Source organism: Gallus gallus, chromosome 1, assembly GCF_016699485.2.
Source record: "Gallus gallus isolate bGalGal1 chromosome 1, bGalGal1.mat.broiler.GRCg7b, whole genome shotgun sequence".
NCBI classification, from domain to species: Eukaryota; Metazoa; Chordata; class Aves; order Galliformes; family Phasianidae; genus Gallus; species Gallus gallus.
The window spans coordinates 91,331,680-91,351,772 of record NC_052532.1 but is presented as its reverse complement, the minus strand read 5'-3'; the positions used below and the strand labels follow the sequence as shown (position 1 = coordinate 91,351,772).

General features: G+C 37.5%; 1 protein-coding gene across 8 annotated transcripts in view; it reads right to left on the bottom strand.

The window, feature by feature from the left end:
- Positions 1-20,093, bottom strand: part of EPHA6 (EPH receptor A6) — a 498,846-nt gene that overhangs the window by 47,429 nt on the left and 431,324 nt on the right. For all 8 annotated transcript variants that reach the window (XM_015297990.4, XM_015298005.4, XM_015297999.4 and 5 more), the window contains one exon: positions 12,966-13,175. In XM_015297990.4, the coding sequence (XP_015153476.2) occupies positions 12,966-13,175 (210 nt within the window). The remainder of the gene's footprint in view (positions 1-12,965; positions 13,176-20,093) is intronic.

Here is a 20,093-nt window from a genome sequence, read left to right as displayed (position 1 = left end):
TTTACTGTTACCAGTTATTTCTAATATCTGGTAGCATGTCTAAAGCAGAGTGCAGTTCTTGTACAATATATGGAGTTGGAAAACTGCTTTTTAATAGGTTAGGAAGATGTCTGCTTCGCTGAATATGAAATATTTCCCTTTTAATTTTCCTGGTCGCCAAGTACTTAGTGGTTACCTTTCCAGCTACATCAAGTGGGAATGCACTGAATGAATGAGGCATAGCAATAGGTACAACAGGTGTTTAAGTCAGTGTGCCGTAATCGTGAGAAGAGCGTAGCAGAATTACTACTTTTGGATCTAACCAGCAATGCTATGTCATGGCTTGTTACTGTGGTCATTATGTATCAAAAAAAGCAATATAAATTCTGAACTCAAACAGCACTGATGGCAAAAATTGGAATATTTGGACACTCACTTTTGCTTAATGCAATTCCTAATGAATTAGGAAAAACTACTGAAGAAACCAGCCACTTAGAAAATGCATGCAATTGGGAGGAAAAGGAGAGTAATGCATGTCTGACTTGTGCAGCAAGTCAAGAATAGAAAGTTACAGAGACACTGAAGCAAACAGGATTGAGAAACAAAGGCAGCAAGGACTTCACCACCTGCCTCTTGAAGGTTGCAAGCCAGATCAAATGCCACTGATAGCTATTGATTCTTCTATTGAATTAATCAAAGTTGTAGTTTTAAGACTGTCCAAAGAGAATCCCTCCCAGTGGTGACTTGCAGCAGATATGTCACAGGAGTTCATCCAGCCACAGGGTGATCCCTCTTGTGCCAGGCTTCACAGAAAAAAAAAACTCCAAAAAAACCAAACCAAACCAAAACAAAAAAACCTAACATCCAAAAGAGTTGGTAAAACCAAGCAGGCCAGTATATAGTATATTCTGTTCATTTCAAAAAATAAGTTAGTCAATACAAATTAGCAAGTTCATGCTTCCTGAACTACTGGAAACATTTTTCTACTCATAATCAACATCTGGACATTTGATAAGTATCCTGAGTAAATCCCAGCCCAGCACAGGAGCTGCTTACTTTTAAAACACAGCTGAATTATTTGAATTCCTGTGGTGAAGTACTAAACTTAGAAGAAAAAAAATTAGCCAGACAGCTATGCCTGAGAAAGTTGTATCAAAAATTGAAGCAAGGGACAGAAGACAGAATTCAACTTTATATAAGGACATCTTCTTAAAGATATACTTGCATTTATTATTTAGCAGCTTGAATTAATTATTCTTGTTTGTTAGATTAAAGGTTGAAGGGTATCTATTCAGACTGGGAAATTTTATGATGTTATTGATATCTTTAAGAATTTACCAATAAATCAAATGGTCAATTCAGAGTAATGTGCCTTAATTAACTACATTAACCATAATATATAAATGCAGTACCAATGACTGGGCAATATTCATTTACTGACACACAACTTTAAAAGGACCGGGCTGCGGGATGCCATAGTTCTATGGAAGAAAACGAATATAAACAGAGAATGTCAGCCTAAGGGTTTAATCAATAGCACTACTTCTCTAAGTCTGGAACTATACCTACAGTATATTAAAACAGCCTCTGTTTTAAAATAAATTAAGACATTGCTAAAGAGACTGAAATATGAGAAGTAGTTCAGTGTAGTGGATGAGTTGCAGAGTTTCAGCATAAAAGTATCAGAGATCAGATGAATGATGATTGCATATGAATGAAAAGCAAAGAAGTATTTCTTAATTGCCAACATATTGTTACCGGCTTCCTCATTTCAGAGAAATGGATGCAGTACATTTTCCTCAGGCTACATCTGACTGTTTACCATATATATTTCTGTGCTGTTAGTGAGTACTACGGTGGGAGAAAGAGCCTACTGGATGCTTAGGATAATTGCTCACGCTGAATACCAGCTTACCCACAATTAGAACTATTTATTTCAGCAGAAACTCAGATGATTTGGGAACTATTCAGCCTCAATAAGAAAGGTTCTAAAGAAATGAGCGATGTATTTATTATGAGATTTTCCCTAGAGATTTTTTTTAAAGTAAAGAGTAGGTACCTCAGGTACTGATCTTCAAGAGGGAATTTAAAAGAAAATCAGAGTGTCTGGTGGAAAAAAATGTGATAGTTCCAGTGAGGTTTGCTATAAATGAAGATACAATGAAAAGGGAGAAGAGAAGGAGAAATAACACTAATGCACCGAGAGTAAAAACAGAGGTAGTTTCAGTGAAAATAAGCTGATAGTGGTGTAGTGTTACGGGAGAAGACAATGCTCATCTCAAGGTGCACTACAGCTCAGTTCATTTAGAAAAAATATTAAAAAAAACAAAGCAGTAAGCAAAACCATATTCATAGAATCATAGAGTGGTTTGGGTTGTAAGGGACCTTTAAAGATCATCTAGTCCAATCCCTGTAACAGCAAAATGTAAGCCAATTCTTCTGTATGATTTCATGTCTTCATATGCCCTTCTTTATTTCCAAATACTGCATGTTTCTTGGACGTGTTTAATTGACCTCATAATGTAATGCCTTCTTCAAAAATGGAAAAAAAATAATTCAAGTGGAACTACTGAGTTTCTTCACCTCACTGAATGGATTTCTGTATTCAGACTGTGAACCTAAAGCCTCATATGGCATAAGGAGTGATATGAATCTGTGAAACATTTTTTAGGAGAAAAAAAAGTCAGAAGACTTCTTAAGAGAAAAGGTTCATTTCCCCCATCCACTCAAAAAACTCATAGCTGAAAATGGAAAAGCTAGTGTTCTAGAGTAGAAAGAAGGCGAGAAAGGAATCCAAAATAAGTATAAAATGCTTTTTGTGCAGCAGTATAAAGAATTAATGCACAGAGATCCTGGAATTATTTTAAATAACAAATGCATAAAAGGTCTTTTGATTTTCTTCCTCTCTCTTTTTCAAACTCTCACAGCGAAGACATGCTAAATGTGGAGACAGAAGATTCTGCCACATTTTAAATCAAAGATGGTACAGCCACAGTGGGGCAGTCAAGGACAACACATACGATGTGTTTCTCAAATGCTTCCAAAGTGCAAAGAACAGATCAAATATTTTAGATACTAAGGGCAAAATCCCACAGTGCTTCGTCAGGCAAAACCCTTGTTAAAGCCAATGGGAGTTTTGCCTGAATAAGTACTGAGCAAAGACTATGCTGTTTGACCTAGATTTATCAGAGTCATACAAATCTAGGTCTAATGCATTTTTTTTCCCTTCCATCATAACAATCACTGTGCCGCAATATTCTTGTGGCACTCTGCTCAGAGGAAAATGCAACAACAGTAAGCTAAAAATCAACCCCACGTATATAATGAAGGGAGGAACTCACAGCACGGCAGGGAACTGACATGTTGAAAACCTGCCAAAGAACAACACTAAAAAAATAAGTTTATAATTTCAAATTTCTGGAAGGCTGCTAAGTACAGGAAAGCGAGAAAGTAAGGTTCCCAAGGGCTTCTGTGTAGTTGAAAATAATTTGGCTTTCCTATGTGTAAGCAAACCAATTCATAAGCAAACAGGCAACAGTGAATAATTTCTTTCTGTAGTTATTCTTCTGATTTAAGGCAGACAACAATTTGTATGTGTTCAGCGGAAATTCCTCTAGTTGATTTCACTGGGGATTAATTTAGGTGAATATCTAGGTCAGTCTTGTTTCCAAGTTAACATTTTTATTACAAAACTATGAAAGTAGACTAAGTTAAACACGTGTATATTGTGTCTCAGAAACTTTCTTCCATAATTGCAGTCTGCTATTTACATTAAGTTTGATATTATGTACATGAGGTTATGCAGGACTGCATAAAGTATCAGAAACAGTACCAACTACCTGGCTTCCTTGCTCTAGATGAAGTGTCAAAGATGCTCTAGATGAAGTAGTCAAAGCACTGACACCAGTGACAGCAGAATCAGAGATTTTATCCAAAGACACATGGCAAAGTGGTGGAACAGAAGTACTCCAATCAGAACACAGTCAAAATCACTCCAAGCTAAAAATCCGCTGTTCCATATTTAGCTGGATCTCTCCCTTGCAAGATTTTTTTATTTTAAGAGCAGTAGTTAAACAGTGCAAGAAAATTCTTTTTCTTTTTCTTTTTTTTAAATCAGAGACCTCTTTCATAACCAAAACCTGGAACTACTTTGCAGCATTATCCAGAGAAGCAAACAGCAATTCAGCCAGACAGTAGCTTGATACCCTCTTTGTGAAATTAAACTTAAGATTTTTAAACGGAGGTCCTTGAAAGTGAAAAACCTTGAACTTCTTTCAAGGGTTAGTATAAAACCTTGCAGTCTTACAAAGTAAATGCTAAAACCCACAATCGAAGTTCAGTCAGCTCCAGGCTCCACCACCAGTATCACAGACTTTGGTCCCTTTTACAAGCATCTCTTAAATTTCCACGTGAGAAATGAGGTGCCATAGGAAAGAGAACATACAACTGATTACCTTTGATGAATACAGCTGCAGAGAAAGTAGCTCATATTTCAGAAGATCACAGATCAGAAAGAATCATAGAATGGCCTGGGTTGAAAAGGACCACAATGATCATCTAGTTTCAACCCCCCTGCTATGTGCACGGTCACCAACCACTAGACCAGGCTGCCCAGAGCCACATCCAGCCTGGCCTTGAATGCCTCCAGGGATGGGGCATCCACAACCTCCTTGGGCACCCTGTTCCAGTGTGTCACCACCCCCTGTGTGAATAACTTCTTCCTAATATCCAACCTAAGTCTCCCCTTTCTCAGTTTAAAACCATTCCCTCTTGTCCTATCACTATCCACCCTCGTAAACAACCTCCTACACTTCTAGTTTTCCATATTGTTCTGCATCCAAACCTATTCTACTCCCATGTTTTAATAAAACTGTAGAAATTGGACTTCAGCATTTGTGGGTTTCCCAGAAAAGCCTCTGCTGCTTCCTCTTTGCGGATGACTTTGTTATAAATTAACATTTGCTGAAGACGATGAAAACATAAGTAATACCAACTCTTCCTTGCTTTCAGAAATATTGAGTTTTCTTTCCTCCTTTGTACTCCTGCAAGTCCTTTGAAACCTCCATTTCTTAACTGGTTCTTTTTGGTGACATTATTAACACTAATCTTCAAGAAACAAACAACAGTAACAAATACAAACAAACAACCTCACAATAAAACAAATAAGCATCTTCCTCCCCACTACAGACCTATTGGAAAAGGAACAAAAGGATGTTTGTGACACATAGATCTGTGTCTTCAATATGGGATGTCAGAAATCTATGCTAAAAAATAAACTAGCGCTGAGCACTTGCAAAATTATCAGAACCTCTGTTCTCTACATCACCATTTAATTACTTGTGAAGTAAGTATATAATCTCTGAAATTTTATCGTCTCTTTCTAATGCGTTAGAGATTGATAATTAAAAGTCACTAGAAATGCAGGAATTGCCAGTCATGTACAAATACAGCATAGGATAATCTCTTGGGAACAGACTGAAAAAAAGCAAAAAACAGGAAAGACCAAAGCGTCTGTGTTTTGGGTTTTGGCACACAGGAATTCCCAATTGAAACAAACAAGCAAACAAACAAACAACAACAAAAAGCAAACAAAAAAGAAGACTACATCATGGTTTAGCAGTAATTTTTGGTCTCTTCAAGCATCATAATTGTTTGTTTTTCAGTTGACAGAGTATGCTCAGTACAACACAATGCAAGCAGAGAAAATACAGGATTGAGACAGAAACATAGATGATCTCTTACAGCATCTGAAGTCACAGTATGAGACTGCTCTCAAGCTTCCTTCCCTGTGAGCTCTGAAATGTGCAACTGACTGCACCTAAAAAATTGCCTTTAAGTAACCAAGAACAGGAACCCACTCTTCTCCTCCTTAAATTACCGTACCATGGACTAGAGTCAGGAATCAGTTTATTCATTGATAACACTCAAGGACACAATGCAAAGGAATTACATCCTAGTGTGGAATATATCAAGATTTAATTATCATGCTTCACAAAAGTCCGGTGAATTCAGCTGCGCTGTTTTCCACCTGTTTCAAATTTTCCAACACAGAAGTTTTATACATGGCTAGATGGAGAAGTTACTTTTCACAGCAGTATTCAACATGGACTGTAAATTCATGTGGGCAATGTTGCAACAATTGAAAAACAAATATCATCCAGATCTCCTTCCTTTCACCTAACCGCAGTTAGATAATAGAGCTGCATTTGAGCTATTTGGCTCATTGGAGATGAAAGATATTCTTCTTCATAAATTGCCTATTCATTCTGACTTCTACAGTTGACAGTATGTAAATTTATTTTCTAAACCTGTCTTTAAAAGATGCCAATAATTTAGAAAAATCATATGACTAAGTTACGTTCTTTTTCAGAGCTTTTGAAAGGTTGTCCTGCTTCTTCTATGTATCTCAACTCTTCTATGTATCTGCCTCAAAGTAATTACTGTCAGATCACATGCTGCTGAAAGCAACACCTCTGACCTTAAAGAACTGAATTTGAACTTCTTTAAGAGGATATCAGGAGCTGTGCATGCTTTTTTCACTTACTCTCCAACATAACATATTTAACACAGAAAAGGTATTTCATGATGTACTTCATCTTGGTCATAATTTTTATATATTGAAGTAGAAAGTAAACCGTGGTACATTAGTAAGCAATAGCCCAACTAAACTGGTGTTCATTCACATAATTAGCACTAATGCAAGAACTTTGGTTTTATGTTAGTATGCTTGCATTTCTGATATCAAGTGTTGATATTACATTTCTAAATGAATGTAGTACTGCTGAAACTGTTTAAGTATGTCCTGCATTTTTTACAATAGTTTCTTAAATTACAGTTTGAAAAAGGCAATTCTGATAAATAGATTAAAATTAAACAATTATAAATGCATGCAAAGGCTCATATGCATGCTAGAACAGTGGTGTTTGAAGTCAAGATTAATTAGTTAAAAATATATCTGTCAGCAGTAAACTACTATGATTGCTAATAGCATAGGTATATAGTGCATATAGTATTTTATGTATTACTGCACTACAGGCATGGCTGCCAGATACAAACAAGGCAAGCAGAATGAATGAACAGTTATCCATGGTCCAAGGGAGAGGCCAATAGCTTAGGAGCCCTGGACATTCTGTCAGAAAAGACTATCTGTAGCTTTTTGAGATTCATAGTCTTAAATATTGTTTCAGAAATCATTTTCAAGTGCACTGGCTTTCCCCTCAAACCTCCATCCTTGCTCAAATACTTAAGATTTGCTTAGAGATGTGGCATTGCCCAGCTCCACGTGCTTAACAACTGAAAATTTTGCATCTTAAACAGAAGGCAGTCTTAACACTTAGGATTGTGAGATAACACTGGAAAAAGTGAACTCTTTTTTGACTTGCTGAACAACCACTAGTAAGGAACACTCTTTCTCCCCAAATAGTTTTCTAAGCATTCTACCAGTTAATTATGTAACACCAGCCCTGGTGATGTTAAAACTAGTCAGTGCTATGCCACAGCTGATGAATAAATCCTGCACTCTAGGCTAAAGGAAAAGTAAAATATAATTTTCTTCTTCGGCAATGGAAAGTATTATTTAAGAGTTACAGGGAAGCTGACTCAGTCTCTTCCTTTCCTGAAGTACTAATCAGGGCATGAGGGCACCAGAGGCAGTGGTAGTTATAGTTCTAAGAACAAAAAAATATGTGTTACATCTACATATTCCAAAGTAAAAGTTGTCTGGAGAAAAAGAACACTAGGCAGCTTTATGCAAAGATTTACTTACGACTATTCTTTTGAAGAAGGGAAATTCCACAGGCTCCCCACCTGATCCTTTTTCCTTTCTAAACATGAACCTCTTTATATTCCCACCTCTTTTACATTCCCTACCAGAAGTGACTGGCCTGTGCTGCAAACAGTGATGCAGAAGGGAGACTTACAGTATAATCTGTTCATTACAGTCTCTTTCTTCCTTTTGCACAAATAACATACTGTGGAAACAAGTACACTCCAAACCCACTAAGTAAACCAGTACCTCCTGGCAATGAAACCTGCATTTCCCAAACAAGAGATAACTGTATATTATTCAGTTAAGCTATAAGCTAATACATTTTAATTAAAAAAAAAAAAAAAAATCAACTGTAGCACTGTATTCTGAGGTCAGGTAACAAAACATGATTTTTTTTTTCCTGCTTTTTTCCATTTGCTTTTACCATTGTTTGCTTTAGATTATAGCCAAACCACAGTAAAATATCAGATGCATTTTTATAGGTTACTTTCTGACTAGTTCATGATCTTCTATTTTATTAGCTGGTATTTAAGCCGATCATTTAGCTCCACTGAGACATCCTTTTTCTCTGATCTTTTTCTTTAAACAAAAGTTTTTGCACCACTCATTTTTTTCTACAACAGTTACTTCCATTAATTTTTGTCACCATTTGCACTGTCAAAATATTAACTAATTCTCCCTGCCTGCTCATCTTGTTTTACCCTTCTGAATCTCTTCTATGTTTTCTCCATAACAGTAATTATAGTTGCATTTGATATTCTGTAGTAAGCCCCAGTAGGACCCAATAAGATGCTGATAATTTCTGCAGATTTACATGCTTGTCCTGGTTTACTTATCTTTATTGTTGTACACTCTAGAGCATTTCTAATGGGTTGTACTTTGCCACACAACTGCTTCTTTTGGGTTGCTATTCCAACAGACGTTTTGTTATCATTTTCAGTAACAAATCTATTCTGAAGAATTAAAATTACTTAAAAGCAATGACTTACAAAAAAATCTTGAGGCCAGGATGATTTATTTTGCATTTAAGTAGCACATGGTACAAAATTTCACTGTGCGAATCCTCCACAGTCCCTTCTGTATGTTAGAGGATATCTTTAAGACAAATGATATCCTGACTCAAAGACTTTTACAAACAAAATCTCCTCCATAGCCATGAATGGGATCTTTTTACTGGTTAGAGTTACTTTCACTGTTCGAATCAAGAATTCTGATAGTGAATCGAACAGAAGGTGCTCTAATTCTGCAGCCTGCTACAGAGAAAGCTTGAAAATAACACATACTCTGCTAGTTTGTTATTTGTTTTCTTCCTAGAATTACAGAATATTGTGAGTTGGAAGGGACTCCCTTTTTACTACCAAGACGCTAGGATGTATTTATGTTGAGTTCATGAACAATCATTTTGAGCATGAAAAAATGAAACACAAAGTTTCCAACTGTATTTATCTGCTTAATGCATATATGGAGTTCCTAAATTTATAGGATGGTTTGGGTAGGAAGGGACCATCTAGGTTAAGGTTAAGGGCCATCTAGGGCATTCAGTATTTAGGCTACTTCTCCATCCTTTGGTTATTTGTCATTGAGCACAACCTGTGCATGTGCTATGCTTGACCAGTCTAACACAACAAAAGACAGAGTTTCTACGTTGCACATGTGGGTCTCCACCTCCACTTATCTTCTGAATGGGGAAGGAATCTAGCAACTCATGGAAAGGCAATTAAGCTGACCATCATTTGACAGAAATCCTGTCACATGCTTTAACTAGCTGTTACATCTCCAATACCCTAGAGCAGACTGAGCACATCAGCATAACTCTTACTAATTTGCTTCTCTCTCTCACACACACATAGTCTGAGAAACAAGTACTTGAAAATGTTTGCTTTATATGTTAGCACCAAAGTCATGCCATAGTCTTTTCTGCTGCTGTTAAAAGTTAGAATCCAGAATGTGTGGTATCTGGAAATGTCTAGTGGCTACCAGCTCCTGCACAGGAGCTCAATAACCCTGGTGAAGAAGTTAGTATAGTCTTGCCTCATCAAAAGACAATCCCTTCAGGATCCCATTGAATTTTGTACCTCTGACTTGGCAAGACCTTTTGACAGTCCCACTGGACTTGTATTTCTGAACAGCTGCCAACAAACAGTGTACTCCATTGTCTACAGTTAATTCTTAAAGTAAATGACTAGGTAATATGCTTGTCATAGGAATGAGACCATTCAGAAACAATTACTTCACATCCCAAAATCATCTGCATCTTCTTTCTCTTTTCAGCAATTTAAACTGTCCCCCCCCTACATATTCTTAACTTGTGTACCAATGAGAGAATATTGAAAATGTTCTAACATGTCAAGATTATATAATAAAGTAAAAAAACCAAACAAACAAACCCAAATTAAGTCTGAATCTTGTGCTGCCAGAAGTTTCATTACTTGTCAGTGTTTCTATACATTACCGCTGTCAATCTATTTTGTTCCTCTATTCAATCTAATAAATCTGAAATCTCCTTGGATGTGGTATTTTAGCCAACTGGCTTGAGAAGATTTAAACCCATACATTTCAAGTCACCCTATAAACAATAACCAATAATTTAACTCTCTAGTATTATGGGAAGAACATGTTTTACATATGAAGGCAAAACTCAAAAATACACCTGATGATAAAAGCTTACAATTATATTTCTTTATGAGTCATTCAGTTCAGTTTTTAAGCGGGCTTTTATCCAACTGCAGAATACCCAAATGCAGAATATCGAGGTGTCACCATGAACAGACACCAGTTTAGCCCTTTGTGCAGTAGCGACAGAGATCTTGATCTATTTATACATATGTACACATTTTGCTATATACAAGTTTTCCTGGAGACCCATGGCTTTTTTCAAAGTATTGTGAGCCCTGAATATATTTCAAATTCAAATGAATTCACATCATATAAAATAGCGTATCTAAAAGAGGGATGCAAAAGCCTGGATGTCTTCTGTATTGACAGTAATGCTTGTTTATATACTAGAAATGTCTTTTCATGAGCTGCTGTTGCCTTGGAAACCAACACTAAATATGAAAATTTGATCTCTATAAGGGAAAAACCCACCATACTTTTTAGTATATCTCATAAGTTTCCTTATGTTTTCCTATCAAATCTGAAAAACAAAGACTGGCAGTTGGGTATTACTAACTCTTTAATTTATATTTCCTATTCAGAAATTACACTTCATTTAAAGTTTTTCTATAAATGACAGCAAGCAGAGTCAGGAGATAAGTTTTACATTCTTTGTCTCAATAGGGTGCAGGGAAAAACAAACCAAAACCAAAACAACAACAAAAAGCTTTACAGGGCTTTCCTGATTTTTAGGGGGAAAGGTACTGTCCTTATACTGTGTTACTTTGGAGCACTTGAGAGGTTTTCCATCACTTCTTCCTGAATAGTCTCCTAACAACTGTTTCAGCGTGAGTACAGAGTGTTGCAATGTTCTAAGAGGTTTCCTTTCTTGCCTTCCCTATCACAGTTATTGCTTTTTCAAGACTGACTCTAGATTTCTGCCCTGCATGTGGGAGAATGTACCAATAGAAACAACGTAACATCTACTCTAAACCAATATACAAAGAGGAAGAAAATGGACATGACAACAGCAAGATAAAGCAAAAGATGTCAGTCATCTCTATCTCAAGGCTGTGCCTGCTGAGATGTTGAAAATCCTCTAGGTAAGAGGGCCATTTAGCTTAGTTTTGTGAGAAGGCAACCTGTTTTGCCATAGATCATGACAGCTTTATAAAATCTGACTTGTCTTTTACTTCAGTGAATTTATCAGAACACATTTATTTTAGCCTTAAACAAAGAGACTCTGCAATACCATTACTATAGCAATATTGAATGCAACAAATAAAACAGTACTTACTATGATTGCAGTTAAATTAGATAAGTTCCTCATTTTGGCCTAAATCACTTTTCAAAATGAAAGTACTTATGGAGAAATTACTTAATACTAGTTTACCATCTCTATTAGCATTCTGTCACTTTGCCCTATCACAGACACATACGTGGGTCTCTCTGAAAGTAATACCTCCTATTTACTTCCATGGAAGCTACAGCAGATAAAAAGTGCATGGTTTGACAGAGCAAATTCTCAGCTACAAAACACTCTTTTTCCACACAGTCACCATCACTAGCTTTGCATTTTTCTCTGTGATGAACAAGGCCTTGTATGTTGTGTTTGTCAAAATCTGCACCAGTGGAGGTTACCCACTGTATCTGTTGCCACTGCTGAAACGCACCACCCACTGCCTCACTGTGCTCACATTCACTGTTTGGTCTCCATAAATGTTCAGCAGGTGTAGATGAACATCAGTGGATACCGTTTTTTCTGCATGGAGGAATTCAGTGGCACACCTTTGCTTCTGCCAGACTGTTCCTCTGCTGCCATTTGTTGCATGGCAACAGAATGTAACTGAATTTTGGTGGGAAGGTTCAACCTCTACTGCCATAGCACCAATATCTGCCTCTGACATTGTGTGTTAGCATCATAAATTAGGAGGCATTACTTTTGGAGCAGCCTTGTACAAATTCTGTGCACTTGGCTCTGAAATAATTTTAGTTTCACTGACAGAAGTTTAAGTTACTTGAAAGTAGTTTACTAAGATTCTTAATGTTGTGGTGATAATCACAAGAGGAATGTTGTTGAATATTTTGCTGTGGTGAAAAAGTGCTGCATCTGAGCTTGAAATTTTACTGGCATCAATGTGATCCTTTCCCTACGTACTCCATACTGGAGATGAAGTTTAATTTTTCTTTTAAGTCAAATTTGAACAAGCTTCTCCAGATTTTACTTCACTGAAAAAAAAAAAGAAAAATCCAACCAACCAACGAGCCAGCCAACCAACAAACCCACAAATATTCACTGTTACAAAAACAAATTTCCTTGTACTGCATGGTGAATTTTTAAGTATTAATGAGATGAGACTTAAACCTTGACAAAAAGGTCCTACGTATTCCAATAGAAGGTAAGCTAAATCATAATAAAATAAAATTTAAATTTAAGATGCAAGACTTCCATCAGATGAAGCAGTTAGAGGTCCTCCTCCCCTTTTTTATGTACATATCTTTGTAACTGAAGATAAATGAACAAAATCAGCCAATTCAATCCAATATTCCTAGGGCATAGATAAATCTGAAACAAAAGGGGCACAAGGCAACAGACTGTTCAAAATAGATAAGACAAACTCACGCTTGTTGTGTAAGCAGCTTCAGGATCATCCTCCAACACCCGTGACAAACCAAAGTCGGAGACTTTACACATGAGGTTGCTGTTGACCAAAATGTTACGGGCTGCCAGGTCACGGTGTACGTAGCCCATGTCTGAGAGGTACTTCATGCCAGATGCAATTCCCCGCAGCATGCCCACCAGCTGGATGACTGTGAAGTGGCCGTCATGTTTCTGCAAGTAAAGATGCAAGTTCAAGGAACACGTATCATTTCCATGAATTTTGTACTAGTGACATTAGATAGAGATTGTATTTAAGATGTATTTGTAGCCCTGCCAGCCAACCCAACCAATGCTGACATGTTTTTTTCATTTAACTTCCTCAGCAGCACAAGCCATCCCATCTCTCCTTGTGCAGCTCACGCCCCCTCCCCTCTTTTTTAACATTTCCACACTCTGCATTATTATGCCAATGACCACATCTAATGTAATTTACCCTCAGTTACTAGGAATGCTTTCCCCTACTTCTTAAAGCAAGAATGAAAATACACAGAAAAATCTGTTCTGCACATAATGCCATATAACCTTTGCATACTAAGGAAAAGGAAGGTTGGGCTGAAATTCGTAGAGTAATGGGTGGTCTCTTCAGTCTTTCTAGCTGACTGAGAAGTCACTTAAGCCCAGACCCATCAAAGTATTAGACTCTTTAATTCCTGCTAGAATCTATTGGTGTTGAACTTCAAAATATGAATTATGTCATTAATTGCACTCATCTATGTGGTTAGGCCTGGTGGGCCTTACTTTTCCATCTCCAAAATGAAAATTAATGCTTCTGTACCTCCTAAATCAGAAGTCTGCTCTATCTATCCTATATAAGGCAGACTGCTGACAGCAGTATTTTCATGACCTCAGCTAACAGACATTTAGCTTCTCATGGATTATTCACTAAGCCAAGCTTTTATGTTAGCAAGAAGAGCCAAACAAAAACAAACAACTATTCCCTGCAAGCAAGTTAACTTTCCATTTTCTCTTTTAACACTTTCAGCATTAGGCTACATACAATTAGCACTCAGGGCATTTCTATTGCTTAATTCATATGTCTAGGTAAAATGAACTCGGTAGGGAAGAACTTTAATGTAAGGACCAGTAAGTGTATTAGGTTTGAGAAAGCAATAAACTGAACTGCACAAATATGCTCATCCCTGAGCAACAATTTATTTTAGAAAATCTATTAGAAATCAGTGGGTTTGGGCTTATACCCAGCTAGTCAGGTACAGAAACATCTAAAGAAACAAGGAATGAGTAATCAGCTTTACTTAGTGTAAACAATGTAAAATTAATGTTAAAAAAAATCATTAAAAAACCCAGTGAAAAGTCTGGTGTTAATTTTTCCTTATATTAACTCATCTATCTCAGGATTTAACAATACCCAATGAAGGTCTACCTGGAATAGATATTATACTCAACTAAATAATTTATACATTCTTAAAGAAAAGATTAAAAAGAATAGCACACACAGCAGACTACTAAATTGAAGAAGTTGCCTGCCTATAAAGAATTTTGAGAAAATAGTTCTTAAATGTCACTGCTGTTTGATTAAACTCCACTGGATACAAACAGAGAGACAAACTTTGCAAACAAAAGAGGTAGAGATGATGTGGATGATGCAGTTTGTAGAACACCTTGAAACTCAATTTCTTTCATAAAATCAATTGGAAGAAAAGATGCTCCTTGCCAGCTAGAATACCTCACAGTCTCATGCTACCCAGAACACTCGTTATTTAATGAGCCATTTATGAGCAACATAGTCATCTCACAGCCCTCTCCAAGCAAAGCACGCTTACTGACACACTTTCAAAGTAAAAGCTATTTAGGACAAACTCTAGCAACTTTTCCCCTAAACATTCTCACCATTCTTACTGATGTTAGTGCTTTGAAACACTGTAAACTTCAAGTACTATCCAAACACCAGCAGGCAGCTCTAATAATGTCACACCTGTAAACCCTACCCTGCTTTGTTTTCTCCACCAAAGCCACTGGTAATCAATTAGCTCTGCAGACAACGTTCAGCTGAGTCAAGACACAAGCATGACAATGATACATTTTACATAAGGGAATCCCCTGTTACAGATCTCTTAGATTTTCCTTCCACAGGCCCCTACCAAAAGAGTAAGGAATCTTTCAGGGTCCCAAAACATGTCAGTGTCAGATAATTTAAATAAAAGTTGCCATTACTGATTAAGCAAGGAAAGAGAAAATATGAGATTCTTAAAGACTTTAAGCCTGTTCTAATAAAATAATGACACGAACCCTATCTGGTATTGCATCTATTGAAACCATGCTGGATTTGATTTTTGCTTTTTATTTAATAATACAAACTCTTCAATTCACTAAAACTTTATTGAGGTGGGTTGCAGTTAATTCTTTCGCACTTATTCTGTATGAATAACTCTTTTCTTTTTTCTTTTTTTTTTAGCTTCCTGTAGAAATAGGATTTGGAACAAGGTGGCCATGGCTTGCTTTTGCTAAACAAACACTGCCCTAACAAACCACCAAACAAGACCAACCCTCCTCCCTGCAACCTCTAGATCTTACCTTTTCCTTATCATCATTCACAGTTCCATTCTTTCAACCTCACAGTCATCTGCAACACTTCGCTTAACCTTTTGTCCCTTTAAATCATAAGCATTCATTCCTTTCTTTTTTAATTTGTTCTCCTTCAAATCTAGGCCATGCTTGACTGATTTTTTCATAAAACATAGCCTTTTTTCTGCTCCTTCCAAATCTCAGTATTTTCCCTACAAGTAGAGCAGAAATGTTTTTGCAATTCTCTCTCTCTCTCTCTTCTTTCACATTTCTTTGAGCTTCTGCCTTGACATAAAAGTTCAGGCTTCTTATCTTCACCTTTAAAGAAATGACAGACTTGCTAACAGACCAGTTACAATTTTATTACCTTCTCTTCCTTTCTCCAAACATTTTTCTGAATCTTCACCCACATCTGTTCCCCTCTGTCACTTCTCATTCTTGGTTTTACATTGTTTAATACCACCCTCATATCTGGAAAAACTGCATTTTTACTGTCAGCAAAACAATTTCTTCCGTGAGTCTCTCTGTAATCACTTCTTCTGCATTGGTTTCCTTGCCAGATGTATTCCCTTACCATCTACAAACTGTTATCTTCAAATATATCAAAATATTTACCTGATTTAATGTGACCAGGACAGAGACCTGGGCCACATTTAACCCTTGGGAAATTCAACTAGGCTGGTGAATGCTATGTACAAATCTGGACTCATATCTTCAGAATTTGTAAATTCCCACATACATCTGTAAGTCAAATCAATCCTTTAGCAACTTTCCATTATCTCGTTTCATTTGCTTGTCCTATAGGGACACAAAATGCTCATCTAAATGATACGGCAGCTGTTAAATCTGGGGCTTTATTCTGATTCCCATGACTTACACTTGAAATATGCTTTTGACAGGATTCCCATTGGGATGTTAAAGGTATTAATCAATACTGGCAGCAATTCAGAGCCCAGTGGACTTACCACATTTATCCTATCATCTCATCAAATTTTAATCAGTCTTTAATGGCTTTGCTAAATAAACTTTTATTATCAGCTGAATATAAATGCAATATCTGTGTGGTTCTCATTGCATTTATGCAGGTCTATGAAAAATGTTGTTTTCTGCTGTTGCAGTTTGCCTTCAAAAATCTGACATGTGAGAAATATTCTCATTATGTTACAGAGCCTTCAATAGCACTGATCTATAATGAGGCAGTAAAGGGAGTTGGTTATTTTAGGGAAAGAAGGGAGGTATTTTAAATTTCTATCATTGTTTTTCACTTCATAGTTTCTAACTCTAGTCTGCACGATTTCAGTGCTTTTCTAAAAGATCATAGATTTTTTTTCCTTTTCAGAAGGTTTTTTTCCTTTTTAATACTGAATAACTTTCTGGCAGAGTGGTGAGTCAAGCTTCCTGTATTGTTTGTGGACTACTGTTTCTGGAGTAGATAAATCTACATCAGAATTCACTTCTAGATGGAAAGTAAGATCTCAATACTTTTATGATCTTACATTCTGAGAAGTGCAGATTATTTAGATCTTGCTGTTGAAGGAGAATGGCACTAAGAATTGCGTTTCTAGATCTAACTTGGATTATCTTCACCACCGATGGTTGCTATGGGTCACTATATGAAAGATCTAGTTTTTGCTATGTATTCATTATTATTTGACAGTGCAAAGTAAATGGTACCTTTTTACTGGGACAAATCTTCCTATATTCAATTTGAAACTTAGTGCTAACAGGAAGTGTAATTCATGCTTTATACTATCTTGTGGATTGCAAACAGATTGGAACTGAATTACATCAACAGCCAATTTCATCTTGAATGAATAGCTACTAGGATTCCATACAAATAATAACAACTAATTTCATTATACATATAAGACTGAATATATATAGTACTGAAATTAATTTAGTTTATTTTAAATGCTACCGAATGCTCCTATACAAGAATCTAACCTCATAGAGTGCAAAAAATATAGAATCATAGAATGGATTAGGTAGGAAGGAACCTTAAAAGCCCACCCAGCTCAAATCCCCTGCCATGGGCAGGGCTGCCACCCACCAGCTCAGACTGCCCAGGGCCCCATCCAACCCGACCTTGAATGCCTCCAGGGATGGGGCATCCACAGCTTCTCTGGGCAGCCTGTGCCACTGTTTCACTGCCCTCTGAGTAAGGAATTTCCTTGTAACATCTAACCTAAATCTCTCTTTTAGCTTAAAGCCATTCTGCCTTGTCCTATCATTTTCAGACCATGTAAAATGTCAGGTCCCTTCTGCTTATAAGCTCCTCGCAAGTACTAGAAGGCTGCAATGAGGTTTCCCTGGAGCCTTCTCTTCTCCAAGCTAAATAAGCCCAACTTCCTCAAACTTTCTTTGTAGGAGAGGTGCTCCAGCCCTCTGATCATCTTTGTGGCCTCCTCTGGACCTGCTCCAACAGATCAGCATCCTTCTAGTACTGGCTGACCCAGGCTTGGACACAGTACTCCAGATGGGGCCATATGAGGACAGAATAGAGGGGGACAATCCCCTTCCTCTCCCTGCTGACCATCCCTCTTCTGATGTAGCCCAGTATACAGTTGGCCTTCTGGGCTGCAAATGCACACTGTTTGCTCTCGTCCAGCTTTTCATCCATCAGGATACCCACGTCTTTTTCCACAGGGATGCTCTCAATGAGATCTTCTCCTAGTCTGTACATAATTGGAATTGCCCCAACATATATGCAATACCCTCCTGTTGCCTTATTGAACCCCATTTTTCGAGCCTGCCCATGTCCCTCTGCATGACATGCTTTCCTCCTATTGTGTCAGCTGCACTACTCAGCTTAGTGTCATAAGCAAACATGCTGAGGATGCACTTGATCCCACTGTCTAGGTCATTGATAAAGATAGTGAAGAGATATTGGTCCCAAGACTGACCCCTGGGGGCCACCACTCATGACTGGCTTTCAGATGGACAAAGACCTATTGATCACATCCTTTTTGCTATCACCATTCAACCAATTTTTTATCCACCGCATAGTCCATGCTTCAAATCCATGTCTCGCTAATTTAGAGATAAGGGTATGGTGCAGGACCATGTCAAAGGCCTTGCGGAAGTAGAGACAGATGATATCAGTTGCTTTTCCTTTGTCTACTGATGCCATCACTCCATCATAGAAAGGCACCAGATTGATCAGGCACAATCTGCCCTGGGTGAAGCTGTGTTAGCTGTCTTGTGTCTCCTCCACATCTCGCACGTGCCTTAACAAAGCTTCCAGGAGGATCTGCTCCATGATCTTCCGAGGCACAGAGGTGAGGCTCACCGGCCTCTACTTCCCTGGGTCTTCCTTTCTTAAAAATGGGACTGATGCTTCCTTTTTTTCCATTCACTGAGGACAATTAATTATTATACTGCCATCAGAAGGCACTATAGATGCATATCTTCCTCTCATTAGTGGGAAGTTTTTTACTGTTAAAAAAAGGTTGCGAGACTGAGCTGTTCTGAAGCTTAGTTTAGGATGCTAACACTCAAATCTGGACAGACCAGTGACAGTGGCCTTGTAACCTGCTACCCTGCCTTCCCTTCCCATCTATGATAACCAGAAAGGGCTGTCCTCTCATAACCATGTGGCCCTGCCTACCTGAGTGCAACTCTATCTGGTAGAGCTGGAAGGGAATTTGAATGGGATTCAGATCACCTCCTTGCCCTGTGTCATCCCTGAGATGCTTTTCTAATGTGCACTTAAAGACAGTTAGGGCCAATACTTCTTATCCTACGCACTCTGTACTAGAATCATCTTTAATAAGATCCCTACATTTTACTAGCATAGAGAACAGATTTCAATCCTTTTCACAACTGCTTTTTAAATATATAATATCTATCTTGCCTTTTTCTTTGGCTTAAAACCAAGTTCAGAGCACAGACCTCTTTTTCTCAGTATCTATCTATATATATATGTTTAATTTTGTTGTGTACTCTGCCCAGAGAATTCATACAGTTCCTGAAGGATCTGAAGGGTTATAGCCTAACCCTATAGCCTATAGGACTGTGAGACCTCTGTAGGGTCAAGTGAAGAGGGAGGGCTACCTTACACACCCTGCAGAGGACGCTCCTGTTTCTTGACTCCAATGTAGTATTTACCATTTTTATTATCACAGCAATGTGATATCCCTGACCTAATGAAATGTCTAGCTTCATTCTGAGTAGTAATACTCTGTTCCCTACTCTGTACCTGACTATTCCAGTCTCAGTGGAGTATCTTGACCTTGCCCTCACGTACTTTCAACTAGTTTCTAAAACCAAGTAGTTGAAAAGTTATGTCTTAAGTCTGTTGTAATGATTTTAAATTCTACCTTTCTCTTCCTGTCTGACTGCCTTCCTACTCAGTTGTGCATTGTCTGAAAACTTTTAAGTTTAATCACAGTTTTAGGATCCAGAAACTCATTAAAAATACGTGGAAATAGACTATAGAATAATACTTTCTCACATGACTTCCCATCTGAAATCCATTATCTCTGTACTGCATCCACATATGGAAATTTTGTGTAGACCACGTTTCTCTAGCTACTCATAAGGAACTCACACGACAGAATTTTAAAG